General features: G+C 34.4%; 3 protein-coding genes and 1 pseudogene across 3 annotated transcripts; 1 reads left to right on the top strand and 3 right to left on the bottom strand.

Annotated features, from left to right (window-relative positions):
- The first annotated feature begins 575 nt into the window (after window positions 1-575).
- On the top strand, window positions 576-3,842 carry LOC129883682 (uncharacterized). The gene is made up of 8 exons (XM_055958297.1): window positions 576-930; window positions 1,450-1,580; window positions 2,388-2,465; window positions 2,590-2,634; window positions 2,740-2,784; window positions 2,879-2,930; window positions 3,199-3,295; window positions 3,417-3,842. Exons 1-8 carry the CDS (start codon window positions 615-617, stop codon window positions 3,580-3,582), a joined length of 930 nt encoding a protein of 309 aa, XP_055814272.1. The 5' UTR covers window positions 576-614; the 3' UTR covers window positions 3,583-3,842.
- A 264-nt stretch (window positions 3,843-4,106) lies between these two features.
- LOC129895506 (major strawberry allergen Fra a 1.04-like) lies at window positions 4,107-5,413 on the bottom strand (annotated as a pseudogene).
- A 652-nt stretch (window positions 5,414-6,065) lies between these two features.
- On the bottom strand, window positions 6,066-7,434 carry LOC129890851 (major allergen Pru ar 1-like). The gene is made up of 2 exons (XM_055966314.1): window positions 7,172-7,434; window positions 6,066-6,732 (listed from the first exon to the last, which is right to left on the bottom strand). The coding sequence occupies exons 1-2, from the start codon at window positions 7,353-7,355 to the stop codon at window positions 6,440-6,442; spliced, it is 477 nt and encodes a 158-aa protein (XP_055822289.1). The 5' UTR covers window positions 7,356-7,434; the 3' UTR covers window positions 6,066-6,439.
- A 976-nt stretch (window positions 7,435-8,410) lies between these two features.
- Window positions 8,411-13,717, bottom strand: LOC129883673 (protein DEHYDRATION-INDUCED 19 homolog 4-like). Its single transcript, XM_055958292.1, has 5 exons — window positions 13,438-13,717; window positions 11,749-11,891; window positions 10,194-10,271; window positions 9,767-10,032; window positions 8,411-8,723 (listed from the first exon to the last, which is right to left on the bottom strand). Exons 1-5 carry the CDS (start codon window positions 13,499-13,501, stop codon window positions 8,609-8,611), a joined length of 666 nt encoding a protein of 221 aa, XP_055814267.1. The 5' UTR covers window positions 13,502-13,717; the 3' UTR covers window positions 8,411-8,608.
- Between the last annotated feature and the right edge of the window lie 498 nt (window positions 13,718-14,215).

Raw genomic sequence — 14,215 nt, 5'->3', positions numbered from 1 at the left:
AAATTGTAATAAAAAAAATATCATTAAAATCAGTAATTAATTTTTAAAAAACACTCAATTAAGTAATTTTTCCTTAATTAAAAGTTCCTTCCGCCGGCCTTTATAGGAGTAGGGAAGCGTGGTAACTAGTAATAATAAATATAGACATCCAATCAAAAACTCTTTTGAAATCTTCATCGAACACAAATTATGCTTTAATATTGGCAAAAATGTCTTTTAAATTTTATACCAAACACAAACTTCAATTTTTTATAAGTTTTTTTTCGAAAACCTATTTTCAAATGAGCAGATTTTGAAAGTTTGGCCAAACAAAATATATGTATATTTTTTTAATAACTACAATTCAGATTTTGAAAGTTTGGCCAAACTGAATTCGAAATCTTAATACGACGTCTTAAAATATTTCAATATCTTATTTGTGATCTATAATTTGCTCATTTAATAATAGTGAAATGCATGTTCAAATTAAATTTCAATTTCAAATCATGTCCAAATATTGGATGAGGAGGTGTCACAGAGAGAAGTTGAAATAGTAGTACCTACTTATTACAAATTTAACCACATTTGACGGGAAATAAATCAATCATCTTTCTCACAATATTCACGTGATACACATGACCACTCACTTTACTACTTTTGTATCTGTAGGTCCTCCATCGCTGCCGTACGTACGTGTCTCCACGCGCTTACGACCTACTTATGTCGCCTCCTCCGCTCATCCTCCTCCTCGTTCACTCCGCTCCTCCTTTTCTCGCCGGAAATACTTTTTCCCTCCAAAATTCACCATGCCTGCCACCGCCGTTGCCGATTTCCCCGACGATGGCGACGAGCTGATATTGCCTTTGGAACTTGCCGATGAATCTGATTTTGATCGAATTGTATCATCCGATGGACTTATCACTATCTGTGGCTTCGGTTCTCTCCTCTCAGGTCAAAATTCAAATTATACGTTTATCCTTGAACTTTGATTTTGGAGAATATAGCAGAATTGCAATTTATACTCTATACTTATTGTGTACTCGTAATTTGTATTCGCCTTGTTATGTTTCTCGAGATTCAAACTACGTGAATTTGGCCAATTTTGAGATTGTATTTTTTTTCACTGTATTGGTACGAGAAAATTGCAATTTATAGTACTTTTGGTATATTTTTTTTTGTATATTTTAAGTTTAATTTTGAAATATTGAATTGATCTAATAAATTTAATTTTGAAATATTGAATCGATCTAGTCTAATTTAGCTCTGAAGATTAGTTTAATTGACTCTGGAGAAGTGGAAACATGACAAGTATTTGGAGACGGAGAGCGTAGTTCTTAAAAAATAATTAATGTAGTTCATGCTTAGTCAAATTAATTTGGAAAGTGCAAAACAAGCTGTGACAAAGTGAGTTGTGTTATAATCTGTCACTGTGTGTGGCATTTTGATGTTGTGTTGTTGTTGGTAGAACAGAGAGGAGTGCTCAGAGTACATTTCCGGATCTGATCAACTTCAGAGTGGCGAAATTAAGTGGATTTCGGAGAGTGTTTGCTCATGTGGCGCCTATTTTCTTCGAACGTGGAATAGCTAAACCTGAAACCAAGGTGCCTTACATTCACTAAAAATGCAATCTTTAATATTGTTTGGTTTGCTAAGAAGGTGCAGAGAAAAAAGGAAACAAAGCAAAAAAATGGCTCTGCATGTTTGACTCTTGATATATTATAATTGGATATTAGAAAGGAGAAAGAAAACTGAAGTTAAAACAAAATTTCTCAACCACAATTTTCTGTAAAGGTACTAACTTTTGCTGGCTTTGCATAATTACTTATCAGTAGAAACTTTCCGGCATTGAAAAGGTTAAACAAACTGGAATTATAGATCGGTCTCTGCTATGATCGTTTTAAGTCGCTTTACGGGTATCGGGAAAGAGGACAAATTCTTCTGGAAATTCGGATGGAGAGAAAACTGGAAATGAGAGAATGGTATAAGTCTAGCAGAAATTAGGAAAGTTAAGTGATTTCTTGTCTAAGACTCTAAGTCTTGGTGGATAGAGTTACCGACACTTGTATTGGAGAGAGCTAGCAGGGACCAAGTGGATTAGTCGAGTGCAAGTTGATTCAAACTCCATATTTATCAAAAATATAAAAATGAAAGATTGGTCGGCTTAACTCTCTGTTTAAATTGAAAAGTGTCAGCCCCTGGTTGTCAGTTTGTTGAAAATCTTAATAAGCCTCTCTGAAATGAAAGAATTAGATTAACTTGATTTTCGTTATTGTGCATTTGAGGTATCAGGAAAATCATCATTGTGAATAAACTATTGCTTCTTTTTGAATTATTCTCAAATAGTCTGTTGAAATTTGAAATCTGTTTAGGACTGACTTCTATTGCGTGGAATGTTTCGATATTTCCAGGAAATATCAAGCTTGAGTGTGGAGCCCTGTGAAGGGGAAACTCTTATAGTTACCATCTTCGAGATTCAGAGATCAGAGGTAACGTCTTACTAATTATCCATTTTTAAGTTAGTTACTTACCTAATAAAAATAATTGTCCATTTTAAGTTGAGATCTTGATATGATTACTTGTGATCTCTAACTTCTTCTCTGTAAAGGCCAGATTCCAGCATTTATTGAAAGAGAGCACGAGTTTCGTTTTTTAGCTGTAAGACCTTCAATAATCCTTCCTTCTCTTTCCTTTCTCTAACTATATAAAACAAAATGTAACTTCAATTCAAGTAACTAATATCAGTAACTTTTCTGTGTATAGGTAATCCCAGAAACGCTAAATGAATTGTTTTACATCAATCCAGCAGTAAGCACCCTGAGACTGCTTGGCCATTTTGTACCTCTGGTGAACCAATAATTTGTCTTCCTGATCCTATTCTTTGTATTATCTCTTAATGCAGGTTATTTGTGCCCGTTATAGTGATGAGGAGTATCTGAAAAATAGATGCAAAGGTAATTTTCCTATCACTAGGAGAGGTAGTGACTAATCCAGTCAAACCTCGTTATAATAATATTTCACTATAACTGCCTGATTTTCGAGCTATCTTTTTAACACTAACGATAAGAAAATGGGAATAGCTTCAACCGAAAACAAAATGATTGATGATTCATTCTTTTATTTTTCTTTGTATTCTTCTCTCTTAAGTTCATGCTGCTTCCTCACTCATATGTTACCATCTGTGTGTATGTTACAGTTTCATATCTTTTATTTTATCATTAGGTGATAAAGAAATCTTCTTCCAGCAGTATGGACGGTACAATATTGACAAGATTTGGCGCGATGATATATTCCCTTGCCGTGTCTATCTCCGCCATTGGTTAGTTCCATTGATTACTTATTAGTACAAACCATATTCTTGTTTGATATTGGTTTCCTCAAATCTCTGAGTCCTGTGATCATTTGGATTTCATACCTGATCAAACATTGTGATTTTGTAGTGTTCTGGCAGCTCAAAATCTTGGTGATCTGGCCTACGACAACTTTCTTGATCATACCTTCCTTGGTGACCGTAGAACTACAATACGCGAGTACTTGTCAACAACTGGTTCTGGAATCATGGAAGAAGAGCCTCCAGAGTTGCTAAAAGAACGATATGGCGGTTAAGTCTGACGCTCATATCAAATTACATTGCTCGATTTATAGCTATTCCACTAGATGTCAATGAATGACACTAAAATTTTAGGTTTCTGTATAGTCATTGAGGTCATCAAGCAACTTTGCTGACTAACTCCATATTAGGTAGTATATCAGAAATGTTTGTGATTGGTATCACAAATAGACTGCATCGACTTGTAGTCAGTACTGACAAACTTCTGCTCAATCAAAAGTGAGTGTTTTAGGTCTATCAAGTATCATGTTGAATATGATGGAATCTCTTATGCCTTTCTGAATGTACACTCGTTTGGTTTTGTGCAGACACAAAATGAAGAAAAGTCATTCTTGGAAAATTGATGGCCTATAATCTTTGATGATATATGAACTAAGATCAACATTCTATCATTCTCATTATTCTTTATTCATAGATCACATGATAAAATGCAAAACGCGTGTCCAAAGACTAGTAAAATAAACTTGAGGAAAAACCTCAATACAATATGTTCTCACTAAATCAACACAAGTTTTATTAGTTAACCAACCTCAAACATAAGTCGATGCGCGAACAGAATTGACTGAGTGATAGAGTCACGAAAAACACACTTAACATATTCATTAGGATTTACCAAGAGGTAATCCTCAACTGCCTTGACCATAAGAGCAGTACTCTCTTTGCTTGCTTTAATTTCTTCTTCTTTGATCTCAACACCAGGTTTTGTATGGTAATTGCCAGTTCTTTTACTTTTTCACCCTCCATCTGGGGTGGACTCAAGTTTTATCTCATATGAAATTGACTCAAATTTGTCCATCAAAATGTTACTTTCAATCAATGTGTAAGCATAGGCCATGTTTTCCTTGTCAAGTGCATCAACCCTATTCTTCAAAAACTTGATTTCACTACCAGCATCAAAATGAGCGGCTGATTCAAGATAGTGAATTTATATAACAATATTGAAACACTCGACACAAATAGTTTTAGTAGCCCTCTCTTTTTAACTCTTGTTCCTAACAAGTGAAAAAATTGTATATCTTTTTGGGGGTCTATCTCTTGTATATGAACAAACAAATTTGATTTATTTGCATACACACCTGTTTTATTTTTATTTTTATTGTATATATATATATATATAAGGTCAGAGCTAAAGTTGTGAGTCATAGTGAACACACTATACGACTACTTTAGATCCATCACTAGTCAAAACCTCAACACATAAACAAAATGTTGACTTAAAAAGTGTCAAAGACATAATTAAACAAATAAAAGTATTCTCTCTCAATTAGCTTAAACTTTTATATGAGATGATCACATACTTCAACATGATAACGAAGCATGTTGAGGTCCTATATTCTAATAATATCACCGCCACTCATTATTAAAAAAGAAAAGAATTTTCACGTGTTTGACCTGTGAAAAAGAATCAGACCTGCACGAAAAGGGACATGTTGAAAGACATAATTAAGCTTTCAGATAAGTTGACCTCCGAAGGTCGATTTTTATATCGATCAATACAATACCAACCTCCACGATTGGTTTTTTGTCAGTATTTGCCCAAAATCGATCTCCAGAGGTCGGTTTTAATCCATGTTAGAATTGAACAAAAATATAAATAAATAAGAGAAAAAAGAAGAAATACATTGCCTTCAGCAAAATTCATTTGCTTGATGGATCCAGGACCTCCATCTCCATGAATTATCTCAACATTTTTGATGACTTGAGGTGCAATTTTTGGAAGAAGATTATCACCATCAAGTATAAAGGCCTTGAACATTCTTGGGGCTGAAATTGGGCTAGTGAACTCATCAATGACTGTGATAATCCCCATGATAAATCAATAGTATTTTTTTTAATAAATTAAAAAAAAATGAATTGTACTATATTGTATGAAGAACTTGATGTGAAGAAATTGAATTGATTCATGATGGTATTTATAGTTTGGAAAAATGAATTGCATTTTAATGTTTGAGCATTCTTTTATTTACTTAAAGTGTACTTAGCATACAATCTTTAATTGAAAGGTGAAGTTTAAATATACATTTTAATTCCTCCTAACCTAATTTTTCAGCTACGACCAACTATTTTTACTATAAGTAAATACCATCTTGATTCTTGAATATGTTTGGTACGTATCTGTTTTAGGACTCGATTAATTTAAATTTGTGTTGGAACGTTTTATTTTAGGGGTAAATTAAAGTGTTTTATATTTTAAAAAATGATTACATATTCATAGGGTTTGATTAAAGATGGAGAAATACTTATCAATCCATCATAACTTCGATTAACATGACATGAATGATCTGCCAGAATATATTATTGGCAAATTCCAAGTATACAAAAAAAAATTGACCATCACACAACACAAGAAATTAAGACACCAATGAAATACACTATTTCAACTTTTTGACAACAAGCCATAGCCGAATCCAGAATCTAAATTCAGTAGGTTCAAATAAAGTTAACCTTATTATATATGCATATATATTTTCAGTTTTTATATATATATATATATATACGTGATTGAGGTTAAATCAATGGGTTTAAGTTGAATCCACTAAGCCCTCACTAGATCTGACTATGTAATTAAGTCAAAATCAGTGGTTTTCATCTGATCATCCACTAAACCCGCACTAGATACATCTTTGACAACGTAATTTAGGTCAAAAGTAATGGTTTTCAAATGAACGCATTGAAATCCATGCTAGATTCACCTCTGAGTACGTAATTTAGGTCAAAATCAATAATTTTCAAGTGAACTCACTAAAACCCGCACTAGATCCACCTCTGATTATTCAATTTAAGTAAAGATAATATGATTTGCATATGAACCAACTGAACCTGCACTAGATCCGCCTCTGAGTACACAAATTATTAAGCATCAGGATTTGCTAGGAGGTAAGCCTCAATAGCCTTGAATAGTCCAGCAGCCTTCTCTTTGCCAGCCTTAATGTCATCTTCTTTGATTTGAACATCACCCTTAGTGTGATAAGTGCTAGTGTTCTTGCATATTGACCCTCCATTTTCATATGGTTCAATTTTAATATTGTAAGATATTGATTCAAGAACATCCATTAAAACATCTCCTTCAATGATTGTGTATTTGTATGTGTAGTTCTCTTTGTCAATTCCATCAACCCTTTGTTTCATATTCTTGAATTGGCTACCTAAAAAAAAAAAACTAACAATTATTATTATCAAGATATGTGTGAAAAGATTAAACATAGCTAACATGTCCGGTACTCGCTTTGGGGGTCCATGTAACACCTATTTTTAGGGGAAATACTTCTTATCAGGAATTTTTTTTTTAATTTGAAAGGTTTGAGCCTCAGATCTCTGATTAAGGATAAAGGAATCTAGAGTCTAGAAAATAAAATTCTTTCTTTTGTATTCTTTAATGACTGACAATTGACTTTTTAAGTTAAATATAATGAAAACTAAGTCCAATTTATTTTTTGCGCAAATTCAAGATCTTAAGTCACTAAACACAAAATACTCCTACTACAACTATTCATTTATGAAATCGATACGAACTTAATATATATATATATATATATATATATATATATATATATATATATATATATATTTATTTATTTATTTTACCGTCGCCGAAGGTGATGAGCTTGATAGTGCCAGCACCACCATCACCATGGAGGATTTCAACATTCTTGATTGCTTGTGGAAGGATTTTAGGGATTAGAATGTCAGCATCAAGAACAGAAGCTTTGAACAATTTTGCTGGTGGAATTGAGGAAATTGTTTTTGTTTCATAAGCGATGAAACCCATTCTTGTTCTTTCTTCTTCTTCTTTTTTAGGTGTTTCCTAAAAGTTGTTGATGCAATGCAAATGCATGGAATTAGGCTGTATTTGTAGTGTGTAAGATGTTGAAATTTGTTTCACTGTTTGTTCACATTGCCTCTTAACAACAAATTCCAATTATTTAGTTGTTGAAGATTTAAATTCTTCTTTCCTCATGTGATGTTTGACTATATGTGGTTATAAATTGTACTCTCAAGATGCATAAGACAGCCAAAGAAGAACTGGGAAGGTTATTAGACAAGACATGACAAAATTTCAATGTAATGAAAATATAGTCTTAAATAGAAAGGTATGGAGGTCGTGAGCGGGACATAGATAGCCTCTTTGGCTCCATCTCAGGAGTAAGCTGCTCCGTTGTAGCCACTTCTGTACCTGTACCGGCCCCATATGCGGGACCAAGCATGTTGCCGACAGAAGCAAAACCCCGTATAGAATCTCCTAATTGTTCCAGAGTTTAAACCCATAAGCTCAATCCACTAACATGATCAAAATGACTAAGTTTAATGACTTTACCAGTTGGGAAGGCAGTCGTAGAAACGAAGCCTATCGCCATGCTGACCATCAAATACGAGATTGGGCCCCTTCTCAAAGATTTGATGGAATGAGAAAGAAAACGTATATTCTATCAATCTTAGAGAGAATCTCTATTCTACACCGAAAAAGCTAGAATTCAACATTTATGATATGTTTTGCATCTTGTTCGCCCACTCTTCATTCAGGGTGATTCGAACCAAGGGAGGATCTTCCACCTTTAAGGTCATATTAGATAAACGAATATTGTCGCACTTTACATGGGAGAGGCAAGGGACTATCCTCATCTCTTCTCCTCCTTATAAGTACTAGTATCTACATAATCATGTAGTTTCTTATCTTCCAATGTGTGCATCTCTGCTATTTTAGTGTCATATTTTCATAAAATCCTGATACGAATACTACTCTTTTGAGCGGGTCCCTACCCTACTATATGTGAATCACGACTATGTCTTTACATGATTATATTAGAAATATATTGCATACTGTCGGACGGGGAAAAGTAAATAGTCTTCATTATTATATACATACATATATAGATAGAACTACATACAGTAGGACTCCATAAGTTCCAATTGGCCTAATAACTACTACAGATTTGGCAGCAGTATCTCTTTCTCTCACAGAGCTACAACATTGCAGGTTACATAATATAATAGTTACTACACTGCAAATCCTCTTTTGTTAAATTAAACGACGTCCTCGTCTTCAAGAAAAGTCGATAGCAGAAGCCCTTGCACAAACTCACATTTCCTTGCCTTCTCTACTTGGTCTTCTTCAGATAGTGGAGATGGCTGAATATCTCTGTTCAAAATAACATCAAGATCAATAATGTCAATTATAAGTGAATAGGAAAAGGAAAAAAAAAAGAGCAGCCCAATACACAAAGCATCCCGCGTTAACCAGGACTGGGAATAGACACACTACCCTGATACAAACATTAGTGGCTTCTTCCACGACTCAAACCCATGACCTATAGGTCATACGGAGACAACTTAACCGTTGCTACCAGGCTCTCCCCTTTGAATAGGAAAAGGACCAAACTGAAAATTTTGAAGTCCACAAAAGAGCCATATAAGAACAAGTTGCCTAAAGCATGAACCTGGATTCTATACTCTAGGTTAGGATCTTCCCTATAAGACATATCAGGTACTCCCTTCGATTCGTTTTATCTTTTCTTATGACTGGCACAAAGTTTAAGAGAGGAAGCTTTTTAAATCTTGAGGTCCGAATGCTATGTTATGTTTTCCCTATTATTTTCTCTGTCCTCTTTACTTTTATATTTTTTTTAGCTGCTCTGACGTTTGTTGTTCAAGCCGAGGGTCTTCCGAAAACAGCCTCTCAACCTCATCGAGTTAGGATAAGGTCTGTATTCACTTACCCTACCCAGACCCCTCTTATGGGACTATACTGGATTTGTTGTTTTTGTTGATCTTCTGAAACTAAAGATGTGTTTAATGGAAAAGGATAATTTACCATACAAAGGGATATGCTTTTGTGCCAAATTACATCAAAATTTGGCAACTTAAAAATTGATTTCCGATTAAGTAGTACAAATATATTCCAAATAAGACAAGGGAAATGAAAACTTATGTGAACCTCAGCCAAGCAACGAAACACGCAATTAAACATTACAAGAACAATGAGAAAAGCAACCCAACGAATTATGGACAAAGAAACAAAAGAAAGAAGCCGAACTAGGGTCGTTCACATACTCTTAGAAGCACTACATAGGCTGGGACTTCATTCCCCCTTTTACCCTACTTCCTCATCCACTTCCCACTTCCCAGTATCAAAGGCAATGATAAAAGGAGACATAACAAAAGTGTAACAAAATGCTAGCATACCTATCAGACAAGTTCTCAACAGTGCTTTCTTGTGTTGAGCATGCTGCTAAAGCAGAAGACAGAGGTTGAACTTCAGAAGGTTCATCAACCGAAGCTGAGCTGCTAATGAATGAAGATAACAAGGGATCAGGATCTGCAGTGGTAGAAGGAACCAAGTGCGAGGATCCCCTGAGAATGGATTGTAGACTTCCTTCTCTCAGCTCTTTTCTTATAATAGAAAGAGTTGAATTAGATCCACCCCTTCGAAATCGTCTCTTGCGCTGAACCTGTTACACAGTCAATGGAACATAATAACTATATGGAGTCTAGCACTAAAATCAAACAGAAGAGAGATGTTTTATAGTTCTAGAAAGAGCTTCTGAACAAAGAAAAGGTTTCCTATTCAAATCCCAGTTAAGCAAACAATGAAAAAGCACCAGAAGGATACCTTCAGAATATTTCCATGTTGCTGTGTAATATGGCCAACCAAATTCGTCCCGACCCTTTTAGCACAAACAGGGCATATCTGCATGTACAGACATGTTATATAAGTCAACGGATAACACTGACATATGAACCAGCATAAACATTTTCACTGACATTTAATAGGAAAAGTGCCACAGGATCACTTTGGGTCATGTTTACAGCAACAATGGCACTAAAAAACATATGCAACTCACAAGCTTGAAGCATTTACATATAAATAATACATCTATCGAAATATACCGAGAAACAAAAAAAATAATCATATGATCCTTTTTTTATGCATTCAAGAGGTCGGAGACAATTTCCATGTAAGGAATCAAGGATGGGTCGTGTTGGAACATGGGCACCGTTGAGATAATCGTTCTCAATACCCTGAATGATATGGCTAGCTTTCCATTATCAGATGTTCTTCCCTACTCCCCAGATTTTCCAGTTTATACTTCCATTTCCTTTGAGCCGTGACATGGGCAAAGTTGAGATAACCGTTCTCAATACCCTGAATGATGTGGCTAGCTTTTCTTTATCAGATGTCCTTCCCTACTCCCCAAATTTTCCAGTTTATACTCTATTTCTTTTGAGCGGTGATGACTTTCTTTCTTATAATATGGTATGCCCACCCCCCAAACTCCCTGCTCAAGAGTCAATAGTGGTCCTTTCCCATTTTGCTCCATTAGGGTAGGAGGGGGGAGGGTCCTCTCCACTAGGCTAAAGATTTCCATTTCAAACCTTTCCTATCACTTGACTATGTCCATGAATGAGGGAACTCAAGAATGAGCCAAAGCACTCAGGAGCCTAAACATTTCCTTTTTCCAATGAAAACTATGAGGCAGATTACATGATTCCAAAGGAGGAAAAGTAAAGGTGGGAGATAGCATGGATAAGTCAAGTTGTGCACAATCTGGCACAATCACCACTGTCATCCAACCAAAAAAAAAACGAACTGAGACTATCGATAGTTCTGGGAAAATTGAATGTCGGCAAAGATTTTAATTGCAATAAACAGAGCAGCAAAAAAGAAAAACTTACTATGATGTAGCATTGATGTAACTAATGCTCGAATAAAGCCTATACAGCTTCATTTCATACTCTCTACAATTAATCTACAAGGCAACAGAACAAGAAGCTATCTTCGTCTCCTTTTCCTTTTCATAAGTAAGGAAAATAAGAAACTACAATCCTGAAGCTTTGAAATGTGAAGTTCAAAGCCTCTACAATATACACACTAAATTGAAAGGATCATTTCATTAAGTCAAAGGCCAAACATACCCCCCCCCCCCCCCAAAAAAAAAAAAGAACACAAGAAACACGGAAAAATCAGCTAAACAGTGAATAACGTTGCTTCAAGAAGCAGAAATGCAGCATAGAAGAGTTAGAAGGACAATAAAGTCCAAAACTTCATATCCTGAATATTAGACAGTCTTAGGTGTAAAAACCCTTTTCAGATGATAAGCTATGCCTCAATGCCAGTACGATTGTTCAATTAAAAGGAAAAAAAAAGAGTTGTGCATATACTATACCCCATTTTTAGCCTCAATAGCATGCTCTTCGTCAATATGACAGCAAAGGCCAACAATATCAAAATCCTCGCCACAAAAAGGGCACAGAAACTCCGGCCTTGACTCCTCTTCACCTTCGTACTCTTCTATTATATTATAGAAGTCTGCACAATACAACCCAACTTCAATCACGAAAATCATAAACAATTCTTTGTGACAATTCAAAAAAACCACATAGCAAAAACACAAAACCAAGCAGTACGAATGTAAAATTTTCTTCGTATTTTTTCTTTTTAATCTGGTAAATATATTGGATATCACATCAGCTTACAAACTAATTACTCCTTCTGTCACAAGAAACAGGTGGCACCTTTAATTTTATTTGGGAGCAAAATAGTACTATTATTGTCTGGAACATCATAAAGATATTTTGAGAAAACTATGAATTAATTGAAATCAACAATCAATACACAAAATCCACCAAAAATTAGACGCATAGACCTCATACTCTGAACCATCTGTTTCGGGCAAGCGTAAAAGGGAAGTAAACAATATATTACTGAACTCCATATGAGAGAAACAAAAACCCAGAAATGCATATATGAAGCTTCCTTTTCAATTCGTTCATTTTCTTGCAAAACATAGTCCCACTTAACCTCAGCTCACAAACTATTTCTTCATTCAAGGGAAACACACTTATGATTTCCTTTTTTTTCTTGTTTAATAATCTTTAAGCATATTTACAATAAATTATTCAATTCTAAGTTACTGAGATTACGATCATCGTACACACTACCCTCCCCAAACCCCAATTGTGATCTTACACTAGCTAATGTTGTTGGCGTTCATTCTAAGTAATTCAAACCAAAAATGATTTGCTTGGACCTCATACTCCACCCCATTTATTATTATTTTTACGGAAAGAATACTAAGCAAGCCAAAAGAGGAAATTAAGTGAGAAAAACACTAAACCCCTAACACCATAAACTAAAACCCAGAATTGCAAATGTAAAGATACCTTTTTTTCCCCAGAAAATGTAAAGTTTCCTTTTACATTCTTTCATTTTCTTAACCTCAGCTCAAAAACTAATTCCTCCTTCCAATCCCCCACCCTCACTCCCCACACAAACTGAAAAGAATTACTATCTCCAAATGCTATCTACACATATTATCTAAGAAATTAAGATAAATTGACCCTTATACTAGCCCAAAGGGGAATCTTTGTAGCTCAGTTGATTAATATCAGAGCTTTCACCTTGTTGATGAGTGTTCGATTCTCCACCTAAACCCTAACACCATAAACTAAAACCCAGAACTCCAAATGTAAAGTTTCCTTTTTTTTTTGTGATAAGAATGTATAGTTTCCTTCTCTCTTTTTTTCCAACAAAATGTAAAGTTACCTTTTACATTCTTTCATTTTCTTAACCTCAGATCACAAACTAATTCCTCCTTCCAATCCCCCCAACCCCACAAAAAATTACTATTTTCAAATGCTATCTACACATACATCATCTAAAAAATTCCAACTGACCCTCATACTAGCCCAACGGAGAATCTTAATAGCTCAGTTAATTAAAATCCAAACTTTCACCTTATGGATAAGTGTTCGATTCTCCACCTTATAATCTCCCACCCCATTTCCCCTTCCCCTACACCCACCCCCACCAAAAAAATAGCCGAAAAAGCAAAGTTAAGTGAGATAATACTGACCTGATCGAGATTGATGACGTCGTGAAGAAGAAGTAGAAAGACGAATCCACGAATCAGAATCCATCAAATTATCCCAAATTTTTTTCAAAAAAATTCAATGAAAACTTAAATCTTCAGAAAATGTTCAAGAAATTGCATTCCCAGATACTGAAATTTCTCAAAGATTAAAACTTTATAATAATTTTTTGAAAACCCTAAGGAGAAATTTGGAAATTCTTCGCGAAGTTTCGTCGAAAATGGGAGGAGGAAATTAGCAGAAACAGCCTCCAAATTTACACCGATAATAAGTGTTGGAAATTTATATAGAATTTTGAGTTATGAATAAAGGCTTGAATTTTGGGTTTAATTACGAAATGACCATTCACCCACTTGACAAAACACAGTTGTGTCAATTTGACTCATCATGATGTGTAATATTTCTTTGGAAAATATGGAAGCTTGGTCACCAAGTTTGGACAATCGGGCAGGTTGTGTGTACCTCGATTTATTTTATTTTAATTTATGTAATATTTTTTATTTTATAATAATCAAACAATTTAAGTTTGATCAAAAATTTGATGTTTAAATTTTTAATTTTTTTGAAATAAAATTTATATATTTGTAAACTACGTAAAAAAATACTATAAGTCATAATAATTAATAATTTAAAATATTTAAAAGATATATGAAAAATTTAAGGTTAAAGATAGATTTGTTTGAATCTCAAAATTCAAAAAGTGTCACATAAATTAAGATGAAGGAAATAATAATTATGCGCTATTTTTTTCTGCTTCAATTT

The sequence above is a fragment of the Solanum dulcamara genome, chromosome 1, assembly GCF_947179165.1.
Source record: "Solanum dulcamara chromosome 1, daSolDulc1.2, whole genome shotgun sequence".
NCBI classification, from domain to species: domain Eukaryota; kingdom Viridiplantae; phylum Streptophyta; class Magnoliopsida; order Solanales; family Solanaceae; genus Solanum; species Solanum dulcamara.
This window is presented reverse-complemented; position numbering and strand designations above follow the sequence as displayed.

Bases quoted from the DNA above. Each gene is read 5' to 3' on its own strand.
- LOC129883682 (XM_055958297.1), top strand. From the start codon at position 615: ATGACCACTCACTTTACTACTTTTGTATCTGTAGGTCCTCCATCGCTG. The intron at 1,581-2,387 runs GTGCCTTACATT...CGATATTTCCAG, and splicing joins TAGCTAAACCTGAAACCAAG to GAAATATCAAGCTTGAGTGT. The intron at 2,635-2,739 runs GTAAGACCTTCA...TTCTGTGTATAG, and splicing joins ACGAGTTTCGTTTTTTAGCT to GTAATCCCAGAAACGCTAAA.
- LOC129890851 (XM_055966314.1), bottom strand. From the start codon at position 7,355: ATGGGTTTCATCGCTTATGAAACAAAAACAATTTCCTCAATTCCACCA. The intron at 6,733-7,171 runs GTAAAATAAATA...TTTTTTTTTTAG, and splicing joins GCTCATCACCTTCGGCGACG to GTAGCCAATTCAAGAATATG.
- LOC129883673 (XM_055958292.1), bottom strand. From the start codon at position 13,501: ATGGATTCTGATTCGTGGATTCGTCTTTCTACTTCTTCTTCACGACGT. The intron at 11,892-13,437 runs GTCAGTATTATC...TGTATTGTGCAG, and splicing joins ACGTCATCAATCTCGATCAG to ACTTCTATAATATAATAGAA. The intron at 10,272-11,748 runs GTATAGTATATG...CTGTACATGCAG, and splicing joins CTATTGAGGCTAAAAATGGG to ATATGCCCTGTTTGTGCTAA.